Genomic DNA, 21,633 nt, shown 5'->3' with positions numbered 1-21,633 from the left:
CTATTAAATTAATTTCATATAATTGCAGAGTGTAATATAACAGACAGTGTTACTCCCATAGACTGTAAAAAAACACGTGTGTACTGTCAGTCAGAGCTGATTTCTGAACCTGCTGGGTAATGTAGTTTTTAGCGGGAGGAACAAAGCGAAGTGAGTTACGGTAAAACTACAAAGACCCACAATGCCGTTCGCGGACTAGTAAGTAGAGTTCTCGATCAGCGTGGTGGTCAAACCGACCGGCCGGTGCGCAGGGAGCTATGCGACCAGCTTATACAGCTTTTTACCACTTCAAATCGCGACAACCACATTGAGAGGGTTACACGGTGATTTTAATTGAAGTAAGGCTTGTTGCTTGTCTGTTGTCATTACACGTTTATCGCTTGTAATTCAGCATTTTGATTTCTGTCAGCAGCCAATGGGAAATCAGTGTGGACACCACACACTGAGGCATGTGGGAATCTGAGGCGTTTGTGTGTCCAATTTAAAATTATATTTGTTACAATTCAAAGATGCCCCTTTTATATTTTTAATTAAGGCCTACATGTTATAATTGCATGAATTGGACAGGTCTGTCCACAGTATCATTCAAAACTTAGCTTAGCAGCCACACTAGACATGGCCACCACCAGACTGATGAAATCAGTCAGTCTTGACCACATGACACAACTGTAATCTATATCATATAGCCAAGGTTTGTATTGCTGTGACTGAGTGCAACTCAAATTCAGTCACGTGACAGCTTATCCTTATATAGGCGTGTATTTATGACATGCAAGCTTATACATGACTTGATTTTACCAGTTACTTGAAGAGAATGCGAAGAGCAAGAATTAGTATTAAACCCAATGTCAGGCCAGGAGGTCGAAGTGTGGCACCTGTAGCTGAGGACAGGAGATCCCAAGGGTCCACAGCTGTTGATGACACCCATCAAAAGCTGTCATCTCCTCAACAGTCTCAGCTGGAAGTCAAAGAGTCTGCTGTGGCGACAGGAGATGGAAATGTGCCCGGCTGTCCATCAGAGAAAGCATCACTGAACATGTAAGCACACCCCTTTTTTTTTTTTTTTTTGGAAAGACATTGCTATTATAGAAATGAAATAAAGTATATTTTGGAGTGAATTGGAAAATGGCAATTGCCTCTCATGTGGAATCAAATGGAACATTTATGATTAAACATACCCATGCATTCAAACATTTGTGGAAATTAATGCTTTTATTTATGATCTTTTAGGAAATTAATACTTTTATTCAGCAAATATCTATTAAAATGATCGAACGTGAGATGAACACATAATATTAGGAAAAAAATCTAAGTTAAAATAAGTTTGATGAAATATTAAATGACTAAAACCAAACTGAAATAAAAAAATAAGAGAAAGCTAAATAAAATTAAATAAAAATTAAATAAAATTAAAGTTGAAATATAACAATAAAATCTCATTCAAAATGATTTGATACTTGATTTCATCATAGTCCTTGACTTATCTTTGTGTTTTTCTCATCGTAATCATTAGATTCATCTCATTTTGTTCTCAATTTCGTCTTATATTTTTATTTTATTTTTATTTTATATTTCATTGCTGTTGCAAATAAATGTATTTTGGTACATTTCAGATTATATTTCCGGACTAGGTACTTGGTAGAGAAAAACTGTCAACCACAAAAATGAATATCAGTATTCAGATTAGGTCTGTCTTTAGACTGCCTAAATTACATTAAAAGTTAGTTAAATGGCAGCTGTACTTTAAATTCTCATGTGATCAAACCTGAGATTGAGAAGAACTTCAAATCAAGTGTGGTGGTGTTTGTTTTTTTTAACTCGCTTGTCCATTGACAGTAATGATGGCGCGCCATCTAGTGTCAGAACACCTGCAACTACAGTACATCAGAAGAGGAGCAGGTTCTCTGCCACACCAAAGCTGGCCAGACCCAAAGTCCGTTCTGCTCCTCCATCCACCGGTTCTCTTCCATCAGAGCCATCCAAGATATCATCCCTTTCTCAGGCAGCCAATACTTTAACTCAGTCCCCTATCCCAGTTGCTATCAGCAGAGATGATCCACAACAATCTACATTCTCAGATGCCACTACAGCAGCTAACTGCCCTGCATCCTCACTGTATCTTCCATCCACATCTGGCTGTCCAGAATCACCATCATCAACACCGTCACAACAAGAGCCTGGTAGAACCACCAAAAAAATCCCAAATGAGGATTTCTGGCCTCAAGAAGGAGCCACTCCAATTTCATGCACTCTCTCACCGTATGTGAAACTGTCTCGTGTTGATGGACCAGACTCTCCTCTCAGGAACCAAATTTCTTCAGACAAGCAGCAGGTCTTGAGGACCCTCAAACTGAAGGAACTGATGAAGCTGGAGAGGAAGAAAGAAAGAATGGTAAAGTTTGAACCGGAAAAATTCCACTTTTTTTAAGCTTGTCACAACGGAGATGTCTACTAAAATCTCAACAAATTTCATATGTATAATTTTTTTTTTTTTTAATTTAAAGGAGAAGAAGAGTAGACGGCATAAACGTGAGCATTGCATTGAGCCAGATCGTGACAAAATGACCTTAGGTGACTTCATTTATTACCTGCCAGAGTCAAACCCTATGAAGTAAGTTTGCTCTGATAGAATACATCTTCAATTATATGTTTTACCCTCTTGAATGTGCACTGTGTATGAACTAATGATGAGCAATATATTTTTACAGCATTAATTAACCAGTTTGTTAATGTTGTAAATGTTTATGTTTGCATAGCACTAATGTTAACCGATATAACACTTGATCTCACACTGAGAAGTAGAATTAGATGCAAAATAAGAGTTATCGTTAGTTAATGCTTACTAATGATTGTTTACATCTCGAAAGGTCCTCCCTTTCCACAGAGGAGACTCAAACACAGATCACTGCTCCCCCAAATCCCACGTAAGTGAAATTAGACCTATATTATTATTTTAATATATATCCGTCTCATCATTTGGGGTTACTTCATTTCATATTGTTTTTGCACTTGGTGTAAACATAACTTGACATTCAGGACTGCAGTTTTCCCTGCATTATAGACTAAATATTTGGTTTGATTTGCATACTGTTTAGACCCATGTCTTTCAAGATAAAGTTATTGATTTTGTATCTCAGGGTGCAGAAAAATATGGCAGACGCAGATGAGGGGGAGGAGGAGGAAGATGATGATGATGTTGATGCTGATGAGGAACTGCTTGCTCCCAAAGTCAAGGTGGCAGAAGATGGCTCACTGATTTTAGATGAAGAAAGGTGTGGTGGCCTGAAAGCATGTGTAATATCCAGTTCTTAAAAAGGGAAACTGTCACCTCAGCATTACACGTGAATGTGCTGATATGAATTATTGATTTATTTGGTTAAGTTATTTAACTAGACTGTTGGAAGTGGAATTGCTTGCTTTGATTTCCCCTACTGCTTCTCAAAAGTGCTCCCAAACATTTACCTTATTCATTTAACTTGTTAGTCCTGTCAAACCTTATTAATTGATGCAATTTAAATGTACACCAATTTTAGTTAAAACATCAGTAATTTTGTTGTTTTTGTCGTATTTTTTTTTTTTTTTTTTTTTTTTTTACACGTATCTATATTGTTTTATTACGTTTTAGTCGTTATAATAGTTTTGACTGGGAAACTAACTGAAATAAGTTTTTCTTTTAATATATTTTATTTTGGTTAATGTTTGTTATTTCAGGTTATGAAATCTTTTTTTTTGTTGTTGTTGTTGATATGTTTAATGATGCATTTTAGCACAGCCCATATCACTTTATTTCATATTATGTAATGCATAATTACCATTAACTACTGATGGATTGCAGTGTTGTGTTCAGTTTGACAGTCCGCGTTCAAAGGACGTCGGATACAGTTGTGGAGAATGCAAATCCACTGTTTGAGCGAGGCTCTACCACAACATACACAAGTTTCAGGAAAAAATGGCATGTCAAAAATTGGTCTGTCAGAGGTATGAATGTTAAATGATCTGTACTTTTTATTGGTTTATTTCTTTCTCTCTTATGTGAAGAAACATGTTAAGAGACTCTTGAAATTTGAGTGTGCGTGTGTTTCAGAAACGGATATGTTCTATTTGGCCATTAGTATGGTGGGAACAGACTTCTCCATGATTGCTCAGCTGTTGACTCACCGCAGCAGAGCAGAAATTAAGGTACACACACTTTAATTATAACAAACATACTCGAGTCATACCATTGACTGACCCTGAGGATAACGGTGTTCATTTCAATTTGGTCACATTAGGTCTTAAAGTTTATCTGTTTGTGTGCTTTTGTCTTTCCCTGTTTTCTAGAATAAATTTAGGAATGAGGAGAGAGCGAATTCATGGCGAGTAGATAAAGCTTTCAGTGAGTTTTTTTTATATTTTTTATTGTTTTGTTTTCTATCCTTCTGCTTGTCTATTGTATTGTGAAAAATCTACTGAACAGTACTTGCTCTGACATTTGGACTATTTAGGAAATAAGCGACCATATGACAGCGAGCTTTTCAGTTTCCTGCTGAAGAGGATCTTGGCTAAAGACAAACAAAAGGGCAGATCCATAAAACTAGTTGTGAAATCCAGTAAAACGAAGAAAAGCAAAGGTAATGTGCTCAAGAATGGCAGTCTCAGATCTCAGAACCCACTGTACTACTACTACACTGTCCTACTGTATTGTTCGTGTCATTGTTTTTTACTCTAAACCCTTCTCTTTACTCACCCAGGTGGTGAAAAATCCAAACACCTTGAGGACAAAGACTCAATTAATGTTGAGGAAGATGATGAATTGTGCAGTGTGGACAGTGTCTGTTTTGATTTAGAAAAGGAGAATGAGGACAGCAGTAATATGAATGAAGCGGATGTGTCATCAAGTACAAGCAAGAAGCGTAAACGCACAAAAGACACTGAGCCAAAAGTGTTGTATGAGAAAGTGTCCAAGCAAAGGAAGAAAAACAAGACACCGAAAAAAGGTTTCACACTATGTGTTTGGCAAAATGTTATACATGATTACTCATAATTGCAATTCAGATTTTTCCATTCTCACTAGTGCTTTGTTGATCATGGTACAAAAACCACACAGTGTCTAAAATGTATAGTTTCCTGTATTAATGAGCAGCTGAATAACAGCTGAAGATGGTGACCTGGTTTGTGTGGACAATGACTCTGTAAATTCAGACAGTGAAGGTCAGTCATGTTTGGCCGGATCAAAAAAGATAATGCAAACAATCAAAAAAGAGTGACCAGGAGGGAAAAGAAGTGAAAACAGAAGAAAAACTGAAAAAACAAAAAGACACATAAAGGTTTTAGTTGATATTTTGACATTACTGAAAATTAGAGTTTTGTGGCTTTTAGTCGATGTGTGTTAGCTGGAATTCCATCTATATTATTGTACACCACTAACAAAACAGATATACACTACTGTTTCCAATGATAGCAAAACTGAATTTTCTGCTGACATTAGTCTGGATCATCTAGTCACATGTGATCATTTGTGATTAGTTTAATTCTTTAAATCCTTGCTGAATAGAAGTATTCATAAATAATTACAAATCTTACCCCAAACCTTTGAACTGCAGTGTGCATGTTTCAAATATCCTTTCGTAAACTCGACAGTGCTGAATGAAGGAGAAGATGGCACAGTGAATGCTGACCATAACGAGGCATCTGCCATCCAAACTACAAAACGGAAGCGCTCCAAAAAGTGCGAGAAGGAAGAACGGAAAACTACCAAATGTAAACGGAAGACTAAGAGCAAAACATCACAGCAAGGTAGGGGATTTTATTTTTATTTATTTGGAGGGTTCGAAAAAATATATCACCATGCATTTTTAAAGTGCTCAATGAAAATGTATGTTTTGTAAAATTCATCAGATTTTTATGTTCTACACAGAGTGTACTGGATCTGAGCTGTGTGCTGACTGTAGTGAAGACCCCGGTGCTGAAGATGATCAAGGGTATATACAATTCTTAACAAAGTCAGATTTTTCTTTTTAAATCTTTATCAAACACCCCATTATGTGTCAGGGAGAAGCTCTGTGCAGAGAGAGCAACTAAGGAAGAGGTTTCACAATGCTCCTCCAAACATTCAAAAAGAGCCAATTTGGCAAAAAGAAAATCCAAACGTTCCGAGCCAAAAGCAACAGTAGAGATTGAGGATACAGCAGAAGAATGTCAAGATAAGAGCTGCAGCGAAGCAGAGAATGAGGTATGTCTTCACACATCTGAGTTTGATTCCACACCTGCCTAGCTTTTTTTTGTTTGTTTACCACTGTATATACCATATTATTTTGGACTATAAGTCGCACCTGAGTATAAGTCGCATCAGTCCAAAAATACGTCATGATGAGGAAAAAAACATAAGCCCCACTGGACTATAAGTCACATTTATTTAGAACCAATAGAAAACATTACCGTCTACAGCCGCGAGAGGGCGCTCTATGTCTTCAGTGTAGACTACAGGAGCACTGAGCAGCAGAGAGCGCCCTCTCGCGGCTGTAGACGGTAATGTTTTCTCTTGGTTCATCTTCACTCAGTTCATGTCAAATTAATTTTGATAAATAAGTCGCACCTAACTATAAGTCGCAGGATCAGCCAAACACTGAAAAAAAGTGTGACTTATAGTCCGGAAAATACGGTAGATAACCACCCAGAATAAAATAATGTTTTAAAGGCATAGTTCATCCAGAAATGAAAATAGCCAGCATTTACTCACAGTCATGTCACTCCATGCCTTTATTAATATTTTTTGTGGAATGTAAAAGAAGATATTTTAAAGAATGCTGATATTAATTGAGACATTTCTGAAAATGTCTTTTATTGTGTTCCCCTTCTATTGTGTTCCACTGAAGAAAGTCATACAGGTTTGGGATGACATACTTTTGATGAAATATCCCTTTTTGCATTGATAATACTGCTTTTAAGTCTACCAGAAAAACCTTTTTTAAAAACAAATGTTTCCATTAAACAAGCTCACAGATACCAGTGTGTTTCATTACTGGTAACTTAAGTGAATATTAATTGGATTAATCCAGATAATTGTTTTTATTTGTATTTTTTATCATTATAGTTGAGGATCATCCGTCTTGCAAAGGAACAGCTCCAGAATCAGCCGATAGTTGTTCTGGAAAGGACTCCTCTGAGGTAAATTTATGATTCATTCTTTCAACACATTGCAGTACTACACAGTGATCTTTTGGAGAAAAAAAACAACAACATTCTTTCACAGGCTAAAAGATTCACACAGCTCATCTGTAAGCCAAGACCAACTACAGTCCTCCAAGAGCCTGCAGCATTCTCCTGGACGGCAGATGAGAGCGGAAAAGGTCAAATGCAATCTGACTGCCTCTGGTGACGGTAGTGAAGTCTCGACAGCAGGCCCCGGTGTTAAAGAGGATCAGGGGTATGAAAAATTATTTTCTCGAGATCAGGGTATGGGATTTTCTTTCAGTAGCCCTCTTATTACAAATCTTCATCAATTGCCTCATAATTTGTCAGTGTGAAGCTTGTTCCAGAGAGCTCAGCTAAGGAAGAGATTTCACAAAGCTCCCTCAAACGTCCTCCTGGGCAGCAGACGAGAGCAGACAAGGTCAAGCACAATCTGACTGCTTCAGAAGGGGATCAGATAGACCAATGTCATACTGGCTCACATCCATCACCAGAGGACATGAGCGGTACTATCATGCTGAATCAACTGAGCGTCCAGGACTCTGAAGAGATGGAGGCTGATCAACGCATGGAGGAGGTAAATCAAGTAGCTCTTACTCCATGGGGTCAACTTTCCTACAATAATGGGAAAAAAGAGAAGCTTTGAATTTGTGTAGTGTGACACATGGATCTGTTTCGGCTTACATTAGCATTAACAGAGTGCCAGAAATCACTACGAATATAAAGGGGTTGTGTGTCTAGTGCTCTGTAATACTTTTTTTATAGCTATGATCATTATTCCTATAAATGCATGATTATGTAGTGCATTGCACTTCAATAAAACCAAAGATGATTTTGTTGTACAGTGTTTTGATGTGGAATATTCTAAAGATTTTTAAAATATGTTCAGGGTTTGAATGTAAACAGACTAATAGAAAGACTTAACTACTCCTCGTAGATGATACACTTCTGTATAGTTTTATAGACCAATTACCTTTTTTTCTTTATAGGATTTAAATTTACGTCATTTAGAGTTTCTAACTCCATCTGAAGTAAATGGTGAGTATGCTTTAATATTGCTGTGTTTATATTATATTTTATATATTGTTGTAGTAAAACCAGTTAGACAAAGTGTGCACTTGTGTGTCATAGAAATTTGTACTCATGCTTGCTTTAGTGTAAAATAACTGTTTTCAAGTGATTACGGTATTCCAGTCATCAGTGGTACATGATCCTTCAGAAATCATTCTAACATGCTGATTTGGAGAGCAAGAAACATTTCTTGTTGTTCTCCGCTCTGCTCCTTAAGATTTTATGGAAACTGATGCATTTTTTTTTTAGTATTCTTTGATGAATAAAAAGTTTAAAGAACAGCATTTATTTGAATTAGAAACCTTTTGAGACATTATAAATGTCTTTAACATCACTTTTCATGAATTGAATCCATCCTTGCTGTGTATCAGTACAAACTTTTGAATGGTAATGTAAATGAATGCAACTGGATGACATTACCAAGAGTCTGATTCTGGGCTCTTCATCTAATCTCAAACACAGATCTGTTGTTGAGGTGCATCACATATTGCCAGTTGAAAATGGGTGTAATGCTTCTTTTAATATCCTCTTAAGGTCAGACATCACTGAGAAGAGCAGTTGTGTTGGTGTCTAATGATGTAGTGAAGCACTACCTCAGGGCTCAAGCACAGACCACTGCAGAGGAATCCACAACCTCTGAGAGTCAGCGGGACACGGCACCTGCCAGAGGCCATCATGTCAGTACAGGAGTTTGTTCTTCGTGTGGTTTGTTATTGTATGTGCATTGCTCAAGTAGTGATCATAATAGTGACTGTTAATGTGATGTGCAGGTGCGACAGCATAGGGATGGTCTTGATGAACACGGCTCCTCTATTGATGTTCTAGAAGAGAGGGTCTCTCAAGATCAAGATGTGAATGAAACCGACACTACCTGCGTTTCCACCAAATTAAGCATCGCTGAAAAAAGGAGAAGGTTTTGCAAGATCAAACCCAGTCTGAGCCTGGCAGCACAGTCCATCCACAGACCTCTGAATGAAAGTGAGCTTGAGATGCATATAAACCATGAGCTAAGAAGACTGTCCCGTAGCGTGTGTAGAGTGTGTAATGCTGTGTGTTGTTTCTGTTCTGAACGAGGGCATGTGTTCTTTCTAAACCCAGAGACCCCGTCTGTCAAACGTGACTCAACGCTGCTGCAATGTAGCAGTCCTGTGGAAGTCAAAGTGAAGATGGCTCCAAACAAATGTCTTGTTGAAGAGCACAGGGACCGTCCTGAGGAAGAGCTTACATGTGGAGTTACTCTAGAAGTGAGCGGCCCTCAAGGTGTTAAGGTGAGGGATTTCATCAAAGGAGTGACTTGACTGTGTGTGTTCTGATGTGATGGAAAACCAAACATACATTTGACTTGCATCTTTAATGCCTTTTTGTACATCCAGGATGATGACGCAGAAACCACAGTAGATGGTATTCCTTCCTTAACATCAGCTGGTAAGATTAAAAGCATTTTTAAAATATATTTTCTTGTCTTTTTTCCGTCTATCTTCCCCTCTTTCTTTTTTGTCTCTGTCTTTGTTTTTTCCTTTCAACTCATTAAAATTGTACGTATTTGTCTCTCTACCACTTCCAATAGTGAGTAAGACAGAGGACCAGGAGATCCTTGAGAAGTCTCTGGTTCCTGACACCACACCATCAGACAAAGGTACAACAGAAGACTTTTTTTCAGACATCAAAAACCCACAATTAAAGTGTTTAACTTGGTTTGCAGCAGATCCAAAAAAAAAGACACTGACTTTTACAGATGAGCCTGAAAGAAGAGGAGACTTTGAAAGGTCTCCATCTCGGCCGTCTGAGAATGAAGATCGAATTACTGATCGGGAGGAACAGGATTCAGAGGCTGTTGAGTCTGAAGTCACAGACACTATGATTGAGGAACCTCAGACGGAGCTGAAGAGGATTATTCCAGTCAGGTGTGCATTGGCAGATGAATTGATAGTTTGCTCAAATTAAGAGGGTTTGTCTTGAATGTTTTTACCAATGCCTTGGCTCTGTGGTGTCGTCTGTACAGCTGTTCTGCTGATGGTTCCTCAGCTCATGCTCAAGGCAGAATTGCCCCGGAGAGACGCAGTCAGTTTGATGAGCAAACACCCACCAACCTGGAAGGGGCATCTCTGGGTATGGTAAACCCTCAACAGACCTCAGAGCCGAATGAAGGTGGAGTTCAGATTGAGAGTATTGCTTTAAATCTCACTAATGTTGCTGCCAAAGTTTGAGCCATGATATCTTCCCTTAGATCCTGCTGAGAAGGCTGAACATAAGAGTCCTGTAATAGCCAAGCATAGTGATTTGGATCATGACAAAGAGAAGATCTCCAGAGAAGATAAGCTTCTGTCATGTGAAGGAAATTCACAGGAACATAAACAGGATGAGGATCTTCTGTCCCCTGTCCCATTACTTGGCTTAAAACAAACTACAGCCGCAAAAGTTCTTGTGGGCGGCATTGGTAAAGGAAACGAAGAACAAAATGGTGGGTTTGATCTGATTTGATTTTTCATGTTAAAACAAAACTGATTGGAAACCATGTTTTATGTATACTAGGCTTGGGCGGTATCCAAATTTTGATACCGTCAAACCTCCTCCCTATTTTACCTCGGTATATGGTATTACCGTGAATAATTAAAAGAATATGATGTAAGGCTGAGACAGCATCACCAAACTGTTGGCTTGTGCCTAAACCATTCAGAAACTGAATACCAAACACTAATACTTTTATTAACTTTTATTAGCAACAAATAGCAGTAGTCAAACATAATTAAATTAACATAAACATACAGAACAGTTTTTGCGCAGAGATGCGCACACAGATCAATAAAATCACTTGGGGTGTGCACAGATTATTATAATATTCGTTCGGCTCTAATTATTCGATAAATAAAAATGATATTCGAATTTCGACATATTTTTGCTTGCCACAAAGAAAAGAAAAAAGGGAAAAAAATCCACAATAAAACCTAATTCGTTCACTTTCTGTGATTCTCCACGGCATATTTGAAGATGAATGAAAGCAAAAAAATAATTAATGAACTAATGAACTGCGGTCTTCTTCAGTACTTCAAATATGCCGTGGAGAATCACAGAAAGTGACCGCATTCAAGAACATTGTTCCGGCGTCTCTCAAGCAACGAATAAACACAGCTAACTTGAAGAACGCAGTGAAAACTCCTCTTCTCGCGTCCGCCCTAGACCCTCGGCACAAAAATCTCCGGTTTCTCGATGAAAACATGAGAGAAGTAAGAAAAAAAAACTTTTTGGAACATTATCAGAACATTTTCCTTGATGCGAGTGGTGCGTCACCAACGATGACGAGGATGCAATGCCCACTCGTCGGAAAAGATCTTCTTCTCCAGTTCTTCAGCGATGATTACAGAGAGTCCAGCAGAGACGAGTGGGAACAGTTCTTGCTGGAGCCATGTATTCCACCAGATGAGGATCCCATTCAGTGGTGAAACGAAAACACGAAGCGCTTCACAAAACTTATTCGCTTAGCACACCGTTATTTGTGAGTCCCGCCAACGTCTGTGCCGTCTGTGCCGTCAGAGCGCGTTTTCTCCGCGGCCGGCCTTATTTTTAACAGACTAAGGAGCCGACTTTCCCCCGATCATACATGCCCGTGTTCCTTAACAAGAACATGTAAAACAATAGAAAAAAAAACAAAATATATTTGCAGACAGTTTCAAAGTTAAGTGTAAGCTACATTCTGCACAATGGCATAATTGCTGCAGGCTGCTTTACGTTTTTTGTTCTTTTTTTTTTTTTTTTTTTTTTTTTTGCTTTTAATCTGTAGGCTACTTTTGTTTGTTTGCGTTGTTAAAGTTTTTCAGTTACAAAACACGATGTGTTTTAGCTTATTGTGTGTAAGCGTGTTCCAAAATGACAGAAACAATAAATGTTGCTGAAAAATAACGTCTGTCTCATTAAACTTAATTTAAATAAACGAATATTCGAATATTTGTTTTTTTGTGAGCTCAAAATTATTCGAATGTGATATTTGCGGAAAAACGCCCATCCATAAAAATCACACTGCACAAACAACTTTTAATAAAGAACAGCTTATAAAAAAAAGAGCGAATAGCCCACAACACTCAACCAGAGTTGAATAAAAAAAAATAATAATTATATATATAAAATAAGAAATTATTGAAAAGCAATATGTTTAAATAAAAACAACTTCTTTCCAGTCTTCTTTCCAAAATAGTTTTTTTTAATGAAAACCAAATAAAAATACCCGAATCCATTAAATAAATAAAAAAAAAAATAGGGCCAATAGGAACGAATGGCAAGTGGCATACAATCTAGTCAAGATTTTTCGCTAGGGCACGCTGTGGACCGACAACTTTACCTGCGGTGCTGAAAACCTGCTTCGATGGTGTGCTTGTGGCACAGATGCACAGGTACTTTCGTGCCACTCGCGACATCTGGGGAAAACACCAGTCAGCATTTTTCCATGAACGAAGTGGATCCTCGTCTCCTTGAGTAACTGGCTCTAAACAGTAGGCTGTTATTTCAGCTCCGACTCGGTCATCTACGTTGCCGACACCGACAGGACCTGCCATTGCATCGGCATCGGCATTTTTTTTTTTTTTTTTTTTTTTTTTTGCAGCATATTCCCAGAGTCATATTTTTTCGTGAGGGCACAATTTGCAAATAGCTCGTCCTTATTTACCACCTCTCCCTTCTCGTTCGGTCGAAACCCGAAATACTGGCAAACTGCAGAATTTATGTTCTTTTTCGAGACCAGGTCACTCGGTTCGGTGCGCAACTCGCCATCTTTTCCCCTCCTCTCTCTTTCTCATCGTCTCGTTGTCACGCGATGACAACCACGCATACACATTTTTAGGCATTAAATAAATTATATTTAATATTTAATCCTTGTCTCCTATATAAGTGCATTGTTTTTTTTTTTTTTTTTTTTTTTTTTTTTTTTTTTTATTAACGGTATGACGGTATTGGAACTGATACCGTTGCTATTTTTAGATCCCGCGGTATACCATATTACCGTATTACCGCCCAAGCCTAATGTATACACGCGCAAATGATTGAGTCTGTTCATTTGATCTGTTTCTTATAGAGCCAGTTCTCAGTGATCCTTCACCTGCACTATTTGAAGCGGTTTCATCTTTTTCTTATCCTCCAAACGAACCTACAAGCAACCTGTGTGATATGGACATGTATGTAAATGGAACTTTTTTTTTTGAGCAGTTTTAATTGATAATATTTTCTAATAATTAATGTAGTCATATTAAATGAATGTTAATATGTTGTTTAAATGTTGCTTTAGGATGCAGTTTAGGGAGTCTGCAGCTGAAGATGTTCAAATACCATACGAGCAGGAGTCAGAAAGTCAAGACGGCACAGAAGAGCCATCAGAAGCTTCTGAGGTAGAGTCCTGACAAACAGTACCTTGTGTTTTCTGTGTTTGCTGAATGGAATCAACACCTTTTGAACTAACACTTTTTTTTTTCTGGCAGGAATGCATCGTCTCTCTAAATGAAAATGCAAAATCTGAGATTTCAGATTCAGCTGGAGTGGATACAGGTGCAATTGGTAGTGATGACAAGAACACATGGTCCAGAGAAATTTAAATACTATATAAAAATGTATATAAATACAATATTGTAAATGTACTGTGCTGTCATTACTGTTTGAAATGTTTGGGGTTGGTATGATTATTATTATTATTTTTTTTTTAAAGGAAGTCTCTTAAGCTCACTAAGGCTGCATTTATTTGTTATTAGAAACCTAATATGCTGATTTGATGCTCAAGAAACATTTGTATCATTAATTTTAGTTGTGCAGCTTTAATATTTTTTGTGGAAACTCTTTACATTTTTTTTTCAAGATTATTTGTATTTATTTAACATTATAAACATATTCACTGACAATTTAATGCATCCTTGCTAAATAAAAGTAATAATTTAGTAAAAAATAAAAAGAAGAAAAAAAACTTCTATTTAAAATCTGCCCCTAAACTTTGAATGGTAGCGAATATTATTGTTTTAACAATTTCCTTCCTTGTCACAGATAAACATTCTGAGGAGGAACCCACATTTATTTTAACTCTATATGAGATCCCAGTCTCTGGGCAGCAGGACACTTCTCCTTATGAACTTCAGCCAGTCCAGATGCCTTTGCTTTTCTCAAGCAGTTCACATTCTCTTTCCTTCACATTAGAGCCGTCCAGGTACATTTCCATTCCAGTCTAGATTTAATAACATTTTACACCATAAAAAACAAAATCCTTGATCATCCATCATCCTTTTATCCTTGATGACTTTGTTTTGCAGTGCATCTCTGACCATGGTGTCTGAAGACACCGGTAATCTATGTAACAGTAGTTCTTGCAAGGTGGTGGATGACTCCCTGGATCCTCTTTCAAAGGAAGCACTATTGATATCCTCACTGGAAAGCAGTTGTGATGATGTGAACTCTTTAATTAGTCCACCCGAGATGTTCTCTTGTAATTCTGCCACGGTATGATGTAGTACTCCCTTTTGTTATCCTAATTTGTGGAGTGTTTATGTCTTGTAGCAGTTATGGGAAATAAAATGTTTTCTCTTTTGGTAAAAGTCGATGCATGTGCTGAAGTTGGATGAGATCCTGACAGAGTCGCCAGAAACTAAAGCACCTCCTCAAAGGAGATGTAAGAAGTTCACTTGCATTCAACATTTATGCCAAATAATAAAATCGGTATATTCATGTAGATGGGATTGTAATATCCTGTCTGATCTCTCCATTAAGGCAAGATTAAAGTCAAGCCGAAACTAAAGCCATGTGTGAAGGTCAGGCCTTCAAAAAATGGCCAGTTTGACTTTGCACCCAGTCAGAATCTACCAACATCTCAAGCCACAGCACAAACTGGGATCGAGTCCAACCAGAAAATATCTGTACAGGAAACAGTTGGTCCTGAATGCCACTCAAGCATTGAAGACGGTGAGAGGGAAGCCCATCCTGGACCTGATGGCATGATATCAACAGCCATTGTGCCAGTGTCTGAAGAAATGAGCGATGAGAGTCACCTGGAGTGGGAATGTCCTCTCAGAACAGAACTCCAGAGGAATGAGGACTTAGATATTGACCTTCCAGTGAGTCAGAGGCTATTCTGTTTTTTTTTCTGTATAGATCAGTCATTCACATAAGTGTTTCTTCACAGGTGCATAGTACATTCATAAAGGAGTCTGAGGGGAACAATGAAGCTGGTTATGAGGGTATTTCTCACACAGTGTTGGCTGATGCCTTCGTACTCTCTTCAGAAATGAAGGATGTTTTTAATAAAGAAAAGGAAAGCCCTCATGCTAGTGAGCTCCAAATACCTGAGGGCTTAACTGTGTGTCTTACAGAGAGTGAGAAATCTCTTCCTTCATTCATTGACCAAGTAAGTGTTTTTGTTTTTATCTAAACAAAACATTAGTTTTGTCTTGACAAGTGGTCCATTTCCTAGAAATACAGCTCAATTGTAATTATTTATCTACTTTTTTTTTTATGTCCTTGAAGTATATTTTAAACTCAAAGTTTAAAGTCTACTAGGAACACATCACATGAGTTTATTAGTACTTGTGTCCACAGGAAGAACAAATGGCAGACATTTCTAAAAAGCCTGATACGTGCAGAGAGGCATCATGTGTCTCATCATCTGCATCTAAAGAGAAGACTATGCCCTTGAGGAGAGGTAATGATATTAATGTCCCTTTAACTGACTTGATCTTTTTAAAGGGATCGTCACCCAACAAGTAAAATAATCATCATTTACTAACCCTCATGTAATTACAAACCCATGTGACTGTTTGTTAAGATATTTTTAATCCAAGTCTTAAGAAAAGACACTATACATAATTTTGGCTTTTATTGATCAACATGCATGAATACATAAAGCACATCATGGATTAATGGAAGCTCGAACTTACTTACTTGAGAACAAACCAGTTATTATTTATTTAACTTTCAATAACCTTTATTTCCTTGTTCTCTAGGCAAGTTGCAAGGGAAGTCTAAAATCCCAAAAACAACATCTACGGAAGACGATTGCTCTAGACAGAATCTGTCTGACTTTGGCTATAATGATCCAGCCACAGCTCAAATCATTTCACCAGAACCTCTGATTAAAGAACAAACCATTAAAGTGGAACAGAGATCCGAGCACGAAGATTTCTCTGATATCCCAATTGAGGAATCAGATGGAGAGCCTGCTGGGATTGCTTCATCCTCACAACCATTCAACACTGTAAAATCAACAGCATGGTAAGAAACATCTATTTGAATAAATATCCATAATCTGTGTACAATTATTATAGGCAACTTTCTGTCATAGCACTGAATTGCATCCAGTGGATCTGAAAATAGAGGGTAGGCACGAGGATGTGTCGCACGTGGTGTTGCCTGATATATTGGTGCCAGTTTCTGCTGAAATGGAAAATGGTGATCATATGGCGAGTGCAAGTCCTGAACAAAGCAGTCTGCAGTTGGGTGAAGAGAGCCAGCAGACTGTCACTGCAGAAGCAGACCAGGAGGTCGTTTCACACATGCTGCTGACTGACATGTTGATCCCCGCCTGTGAGAAAACAGAAGATGATTTAAGTAAGGAACGGACAACAGCTGGACAGAAAAGTTCTCATGAGGAAGGAAGACCTCCGGTATGTTAGCTGAATGGCATAATGAGTAAGGAGTACTGGCAGATATATATTTTTTTGTTGGTATTGGTCAGTATTGGATATTTAAATGTATTTTTTTTTATTTCAAATTGGCAACAATGTTAATACCCATAGTTAATTAGACTTTTATTTGAAATATATACTACAGGTGAGAGAGGATCCAGATACAGCAGACCTGTTCAGTCAAGTGTCACAATCTTCAAATGTGGGACCATCAGTATCACCCAAGAGGAAAAGACCCACTGTGAGAAAAGGTGATGAAACGCTTTCAGAACTTTTCTCAACACACTGTTTAGCTTCTGTAACAATTTGATGAATTATGCTCCTCGATTTTAAGGCAAGTTATTGGTAAAGATGACGTTTCCCAAAAGAAAGACTAGAGATTGCCCTAAGAGTGGTGAGCAATCACAAAGCGGTCCTCTGACAATCTTAATGTCAGAGTCAACACAATGCAGTGCTGAGACATGGTATGAGTGACTTTATTCTCTGATCTGTACATTTTACATTTTCACCGAAATATCAAATTACTTACTAATGGGTTGGTCTTTCTGTCATAGTGCTGACTTGTTGCCCACTGGCTCGGAGGACCATGAGGAAGCATCAGGAGGTGTTATATAATTATTTATAATTTAAACAATGATTTTGGATTTGCTTCTAATTTCATGTTTTCAATCAATACTGAATCTATTTTTCAAGGCACACTTTGTCCAATGCCTAAACTGTCAAAAAGAAAAGGTGATCCTTCAGAAAATGACCTTGGTCAGCCCAGCTCTACACAGACCTCTTTAGCTACACCCAGGCAGTCCCTGGACCCTCAAGCTGCGGAATGGTCTCTCAGAAGCAATATGCTGCCCATGGACTCGGATGAGATGGAGAACTGGTGTGAAGGAGTTTCCCACATGTTGCTGTCAGATGCATTTGTGCCCGTTTCTGAAGAGACTGGAGAGAACAACACAGAGCTAAAAGTGTTTATCTTAAGCAGTCCTCATAAGCATGAGCAAATCACGCTTGGTCCGACAAAGAGTGAGGAGACACCCTCTGAAATTTCAAGTGATGTATGCAATGTTTAGCAGCATTAAGCTGCAGTTCATAACAATTGATTTTAAATGGATAAGTCTCATGAAGAAGTGTCTAGATCACATTTTATATGTAAACAAGCCTTTGTTCAAAAATGTTAAATAATTACAATTATTTAAAATACAATTATTTTAAAGGGGTCATATGATGCGATTTCAATTTCTCCTTTCTCTTTGGAGTGTTACAAGCTCTTGGTGCATGAAGAAGATCTGTAAAGCTGCAAAGACTAAAGTCTCAAATCCAGAGAGATTATCTTTATCTAAGTTAAGACTGCCACACCCAGTTAAAACAGCTCATTAAAACACGCCCCCACATGTCTACGGCACTGTGGAAATATTTACATAATGCGGCCCAAATGTCCACACAAAAAAGAAGGTGTGGTTTCAGTAACCACAGTTAAACAGCCTTTCCTCTGTCTCCAACAAACGACAAGCGACAGACCGGAAGTCATTCATTTCCAATGGAAAGTAATGCGGGAGCTGCGTGGAGTTCCGATCACATGCGTATGCGGAAATTTCGGATCCAATTTGAGCCTCGGATACGTTCAAATATTTGAACTTCTGCGACTAGACCGTATGCGAATGCCCGACTAGATGTGATGTATTCTAATCAAAACTATCGGTGCAAGGTCAAAATTACCAATATTTTTTAACACTAACATTGTTAACATGTTTTGTTATTAGTTTAAGTATTTGCTATTGAATGTTCAAATGCGGAGCTTTGCACATTGTATGTGTGTAAAACTTAGGACATTATTTACAGTCTTTAAATTTATTTTGAAAGATGAATCTTGCGATTATGGAAGGGGCGTTACATTTCCGATGAGTGCTTGCGGTGTTCGGCCAATCACAATGCACTGGGTCAGCTGGTCAATCAGAGCAGACTGCGCTTGTCAGAAGGAGGACTTTGTAGAAAATGATGCATTTGAGAGAGGCGGGGCATAGAGGACCAACAATAATGTACAGTATTTGGAAAAAAAAAAGTTTGTTGAACATGAATGTGTCAACATATTCTGTCACACAAAATAATTATCTTTAAAAAAAAGCATCATATGACTCCTTTAAAAATTTATATAAAGAGGAAGTAAAATTAACAAAATATTTATTAATTATAGGAGTGAAATGTGACCTGGACAGGTTTTTCGAGATTAATCTACTGTATATAAAACATTAAACAAGGTGCAAATGAAAATGCAAAAATCTGTTTTAAAGGTACACCAATTAAACACGACTTCTGGCATGACAAAGTCAAATGAGAGTCTGCCAGCATCACAAGCAAAAAAATCACCAGCAAGAAGTGAGTCAGTCCTCATTTCAGACTGTTACTGATCTTTCTCCGTTATTTTTTGTATTACTGATTTATTATTTTCTGAATTCTCTCAAAAAGGTACATTTCAGATGACACTAAGGTCACCTGAAAGACAACTTAAAGATCAACCTTGTATGCTGAAGTCAACCCAAGCTGCCCCGACAGCACCACAGCGAACTCCGACATCAAAGGTGAAAGAGTCCATGGGAACTCCAACAAGACGACAAACAGTAGAGATCTCAAGTGCATGCTGGGTACAGCTAGAAAGGTTATCTGTAGAGGAAATCTGCAGTGCTCAAAGTGTCCCTCAACCAAAGCATCACAGCACGCCTGTCACTGTAAAACCCAATTCTAGAGTGTAAGGATGTTTTCCATTTCATGCCAATGACATAGTATGGAATTCTTTTCAGATTGTCAAAATCTGAATATTTAGTGCTGTTCACAGTAAAAACATCTGTTTGTAAACAGAAGCTCTGGTTTAGGATCACATGCCGATGAGGAGCCACCCATGCTGCCAGGATACTCGCCAAGGGTTGTCCTTCATCGTATACCATTAACAGCTACCGAAGAAAACATTTCTACGCCTACTTCATCCCCACCAAGAGCTTTCACCTCACCCTCCCGAACACAGGCAGAGCATCAGGTACATGCTGTCATCTTCAATCAAATCATTGCATTATGTACATTATTTGTGACCTTGGAGCACAAAAGCAGTCATAAGTAGCACTGGTATACTTTTAGCAATAGCCAATAATACATTATTTGGGTCAAAATTATAAAAAAAACTAAATGTATGCCAAAAATCATTAGGATATTAAATAAAGATTGTTCCATGAAGATATTTTGTACATTTCCACCTGTGTATATATAGATCAAGATTTATTTTTTGATTAGTAATATGCACTAAGAACTTAATTTGGACAACTTAAAATGTGATTTTCTTAGCACCCTCAGATTCCAGATTTTCCTAACAAACCATACATCATTAGAAAGCTTATCTATTCAGCTTTCAGATGATGTATATAAATCTCAATAAAAAAAATTGACTCTTTTGACTACTTTTGTGGTCCAGGGTCACATTTGAACTTATAGTTTGATAAGGACTTGTTAGCTTTGAATCGATGAACATCTTTATATTAGTTTTCACTAATGCTTTATCTGTTGTGCAGTCTCTTCAAAACAGCCCTCCTGTCTCTAGTCTGGATTCTGATAAGAATCCTGATCAAGTGTCCCACTTCTTACTGGATGACATCTTCACTGAAGTTGTGGATCCGTATTGATTTTTATTTTGGGTTGATTAAATTTCACTGCTGCTATTCCAGTTTGTTGCACTGAAGTGGATGATGTGTAACACTGTCACACTGCTGATTTTAGACCTGTTAGTAATTGTAATGCAGTTTCTCTAGTTCAATTTTGTTCATTAAGGAAAATCTTATTATATATTGTATACATTTCTGTAATGAGGCCTTTTTTTGGTGATGAGACATACGGTGATACAGGTTAAGTCCTGTTTTTATACAGTCTTAAGTCACAGCTCTTGTTATTTATTTCTATTTATTTTATGCTGAACATCAATACATTCTATCAGTGTGTTTTTTACTGACTGATCTTGTTTTGTTCAGTGCCAAATATATTTGTTTTTATGGTTACTGTATGTTATTTTAATTAGTTTTTCTTTCTGAGGTCAAATCCCTTTTTTGTTGGTTACAAAACCTTTCTTCAGTAAGAATATATTATAATGAATGTTCATGAATAATTAGTTATTGTCAGTTGTATTTGCAATATGTGGTTGTCTGGATATTAAAGCACTGGAGAAGTTACAAGTAAATAAATTAATATTCACTTTTTCCAACTTGTTTTTTTATTTAAGATATAATTTCTTTCTCAGAAAATACATTGCACTTAAATAGAAAAATGTAAATGACCAAAAAAAAAAAAAAAAGGAGAGAGAGAGAGATTTAAATTGAAAAAATGTTTTTCCAACTATAATCTTATGGAATGTTACCATTTTTTTTTAGAATATGATTGACAGTTTTGTTCAAATCAAATATTTAGTTAAATCGTAATGGTGGTTTTGACAAAATAACAGCATCTTGGCTAAGACTAAGAGTCATAACTCGGGTTATTGAGATCAATAATATTTAATGTTACAAGCATAACTGCATAAATTGAAAAAGAAAAGGGGCTGTTACAAATTCACCAGTTTTCATTGCCTAAGGAAAGGAGACTTAGGTCTCTGCAGAGCAAAAGTGGGCGTTTATCACCATGTGGGTGTTTTGAAACCGCTGGGTGTTTCTGAATCATACGATCTAAATGATTCCCCCTTACCCAACCCCACCCCTTAACCTAACGTCACTATTGCATCAAC

The 21,633-nt window shown here is 37.5% G+C and overlaps 1 protein-coding gene across 4 annotated transcripts; it reads left to right on the top strand.

Annotated features, from left to right (window-relative positions):
- The first annotated feature begins 181 nt into the window (after nucleotides 1–181).
- LOC113049195 (uncharacterized) lies at nucleotides 182–21,119 on the top strand. Of its 4 annotated transcripts, none has more exons than XM_026211338.1 (45): nucleotides 184–338; nucleotides 802–1,038; nucleotides 1,837–2,392; nucleotides 2,505–2,611; nucleotides 2,868–2,924; nucleotides 3,138–3,272; nucleotides 3,848–3,978; nucleotides 4,085–4,179; nucleotides 4,321–4,375; nucleotides 4,485–4,610; nucleotides 4,731–4,976; nucleotides 5,620–5,775; nucleotides 5,897–5,960; nucleotides 6,031–6,211; nucleotides 7,073–7,146; nucleotides 7,232–7,405; nucleotides 7,501–7,747; nucleotides 8,160–8,208; nucleotides 8,776–8,918; nucleotides 9,012–9,219; nucleotides 9,340–9,509; nucleotides 9,615–9,666; nucleotides 9,809–9,877; nucleotides 9,977–10,145; nucleotides 10,244–10,389; nucleotides 10,469–10,702; nucleotides 13,304–13,403; nucleotides 13,514–13,613; nucleotides 13,704–13,779; nucleotides 14,257–14,416; nucleotides 14,520–14,706; nucleotides 14,803–14,875; nucleotides 14,974–15,317; nucleotides 15,386–15,607; nucleotides 15,799–15,901; nucleotides 16,203–16,470; nucleotides 16,541–16,862; nucleotides 17,029–17,134; nucleotides 17,218–17,347; nucleotides 17,438–17,487; nucleotides 17,577–17,935; nucleotides 19,169–19,253; nucleotides 19,344–19,623; nucleotides 19,734–19,908; nucleotides 20,435–21,119. In XM_026211338.1, exons 2-45 carry the CDS (start codon nucleotides 815–817, stop codon nucleotides 20,543–20,545), a joined length of 7,119 nt encoding a protein of 2,372 aa, XP_026067123.1. In that variant the 5' UTR covers nucleotides 184–338; nucleotides 802–814; the 3' UTR covers nucleotides 20,546–21,119. The 4 variants fall into 4 exon arrangements, with proteins under 4 accessions (XP_026067124.1, XP_026067123.1, XP_026067122.1 ...); XM_026211337.1 differs by having other exon boundaries at nucleotides 9,944–10,145; nucleotides 13,704–13,770; XM_026211336.1 differs by having other exon boundaries at nucleotides 9,944–10,145.
- The last annotated feature ends 514 nt before the right edge of the window (nucleotides 21,120–21,633 follow it).

Source organism: Carassius auratus, chromosome 30 (genome assembly GCF_003368295.1).
Source record: "Carassius auratus strain Wakin chromosome 30, ASM336829v1, whole genome shotgun sequence".
NCBI classification, from domain to species: domain Eukaryota; kingdom Metazoa; phylum Chordata; class Actinopteri; order Cypriniformes; family Cyprinidae; genus Carassius; species Carassius auratus.
The sequence above is the reverse complement of the archived record's forward strand: the minus strand, read 5'-3'. Positions and strand labels throughout refer to the sequence as shown.

Excerpts from the sequence above, each read along its gene's own strand:
- LOC113049195 (XM_026211336.1), top strand. The coding sequence starts at position 815 with ATGCGAAGAGCAAGAATTAGTATTAAACCCAATGTCAGGCCAGGAGGT. Across the intron at positions 9,220-9,339 it reads CCACAGACCTCTGAATGAAA|AGACCCCGTCTGTCAAACGT; the intron begins GTGAGCTTGAGA and ends TTCTAAACCCAG. Across the intron at positions 17,936-19,168 it reads CCTCTGAAATTTCAAGTGAT|GTACACCAATTAAACACGAC; the intron begins GTATGCAATGTT and ends TCTGTTTTAAAG.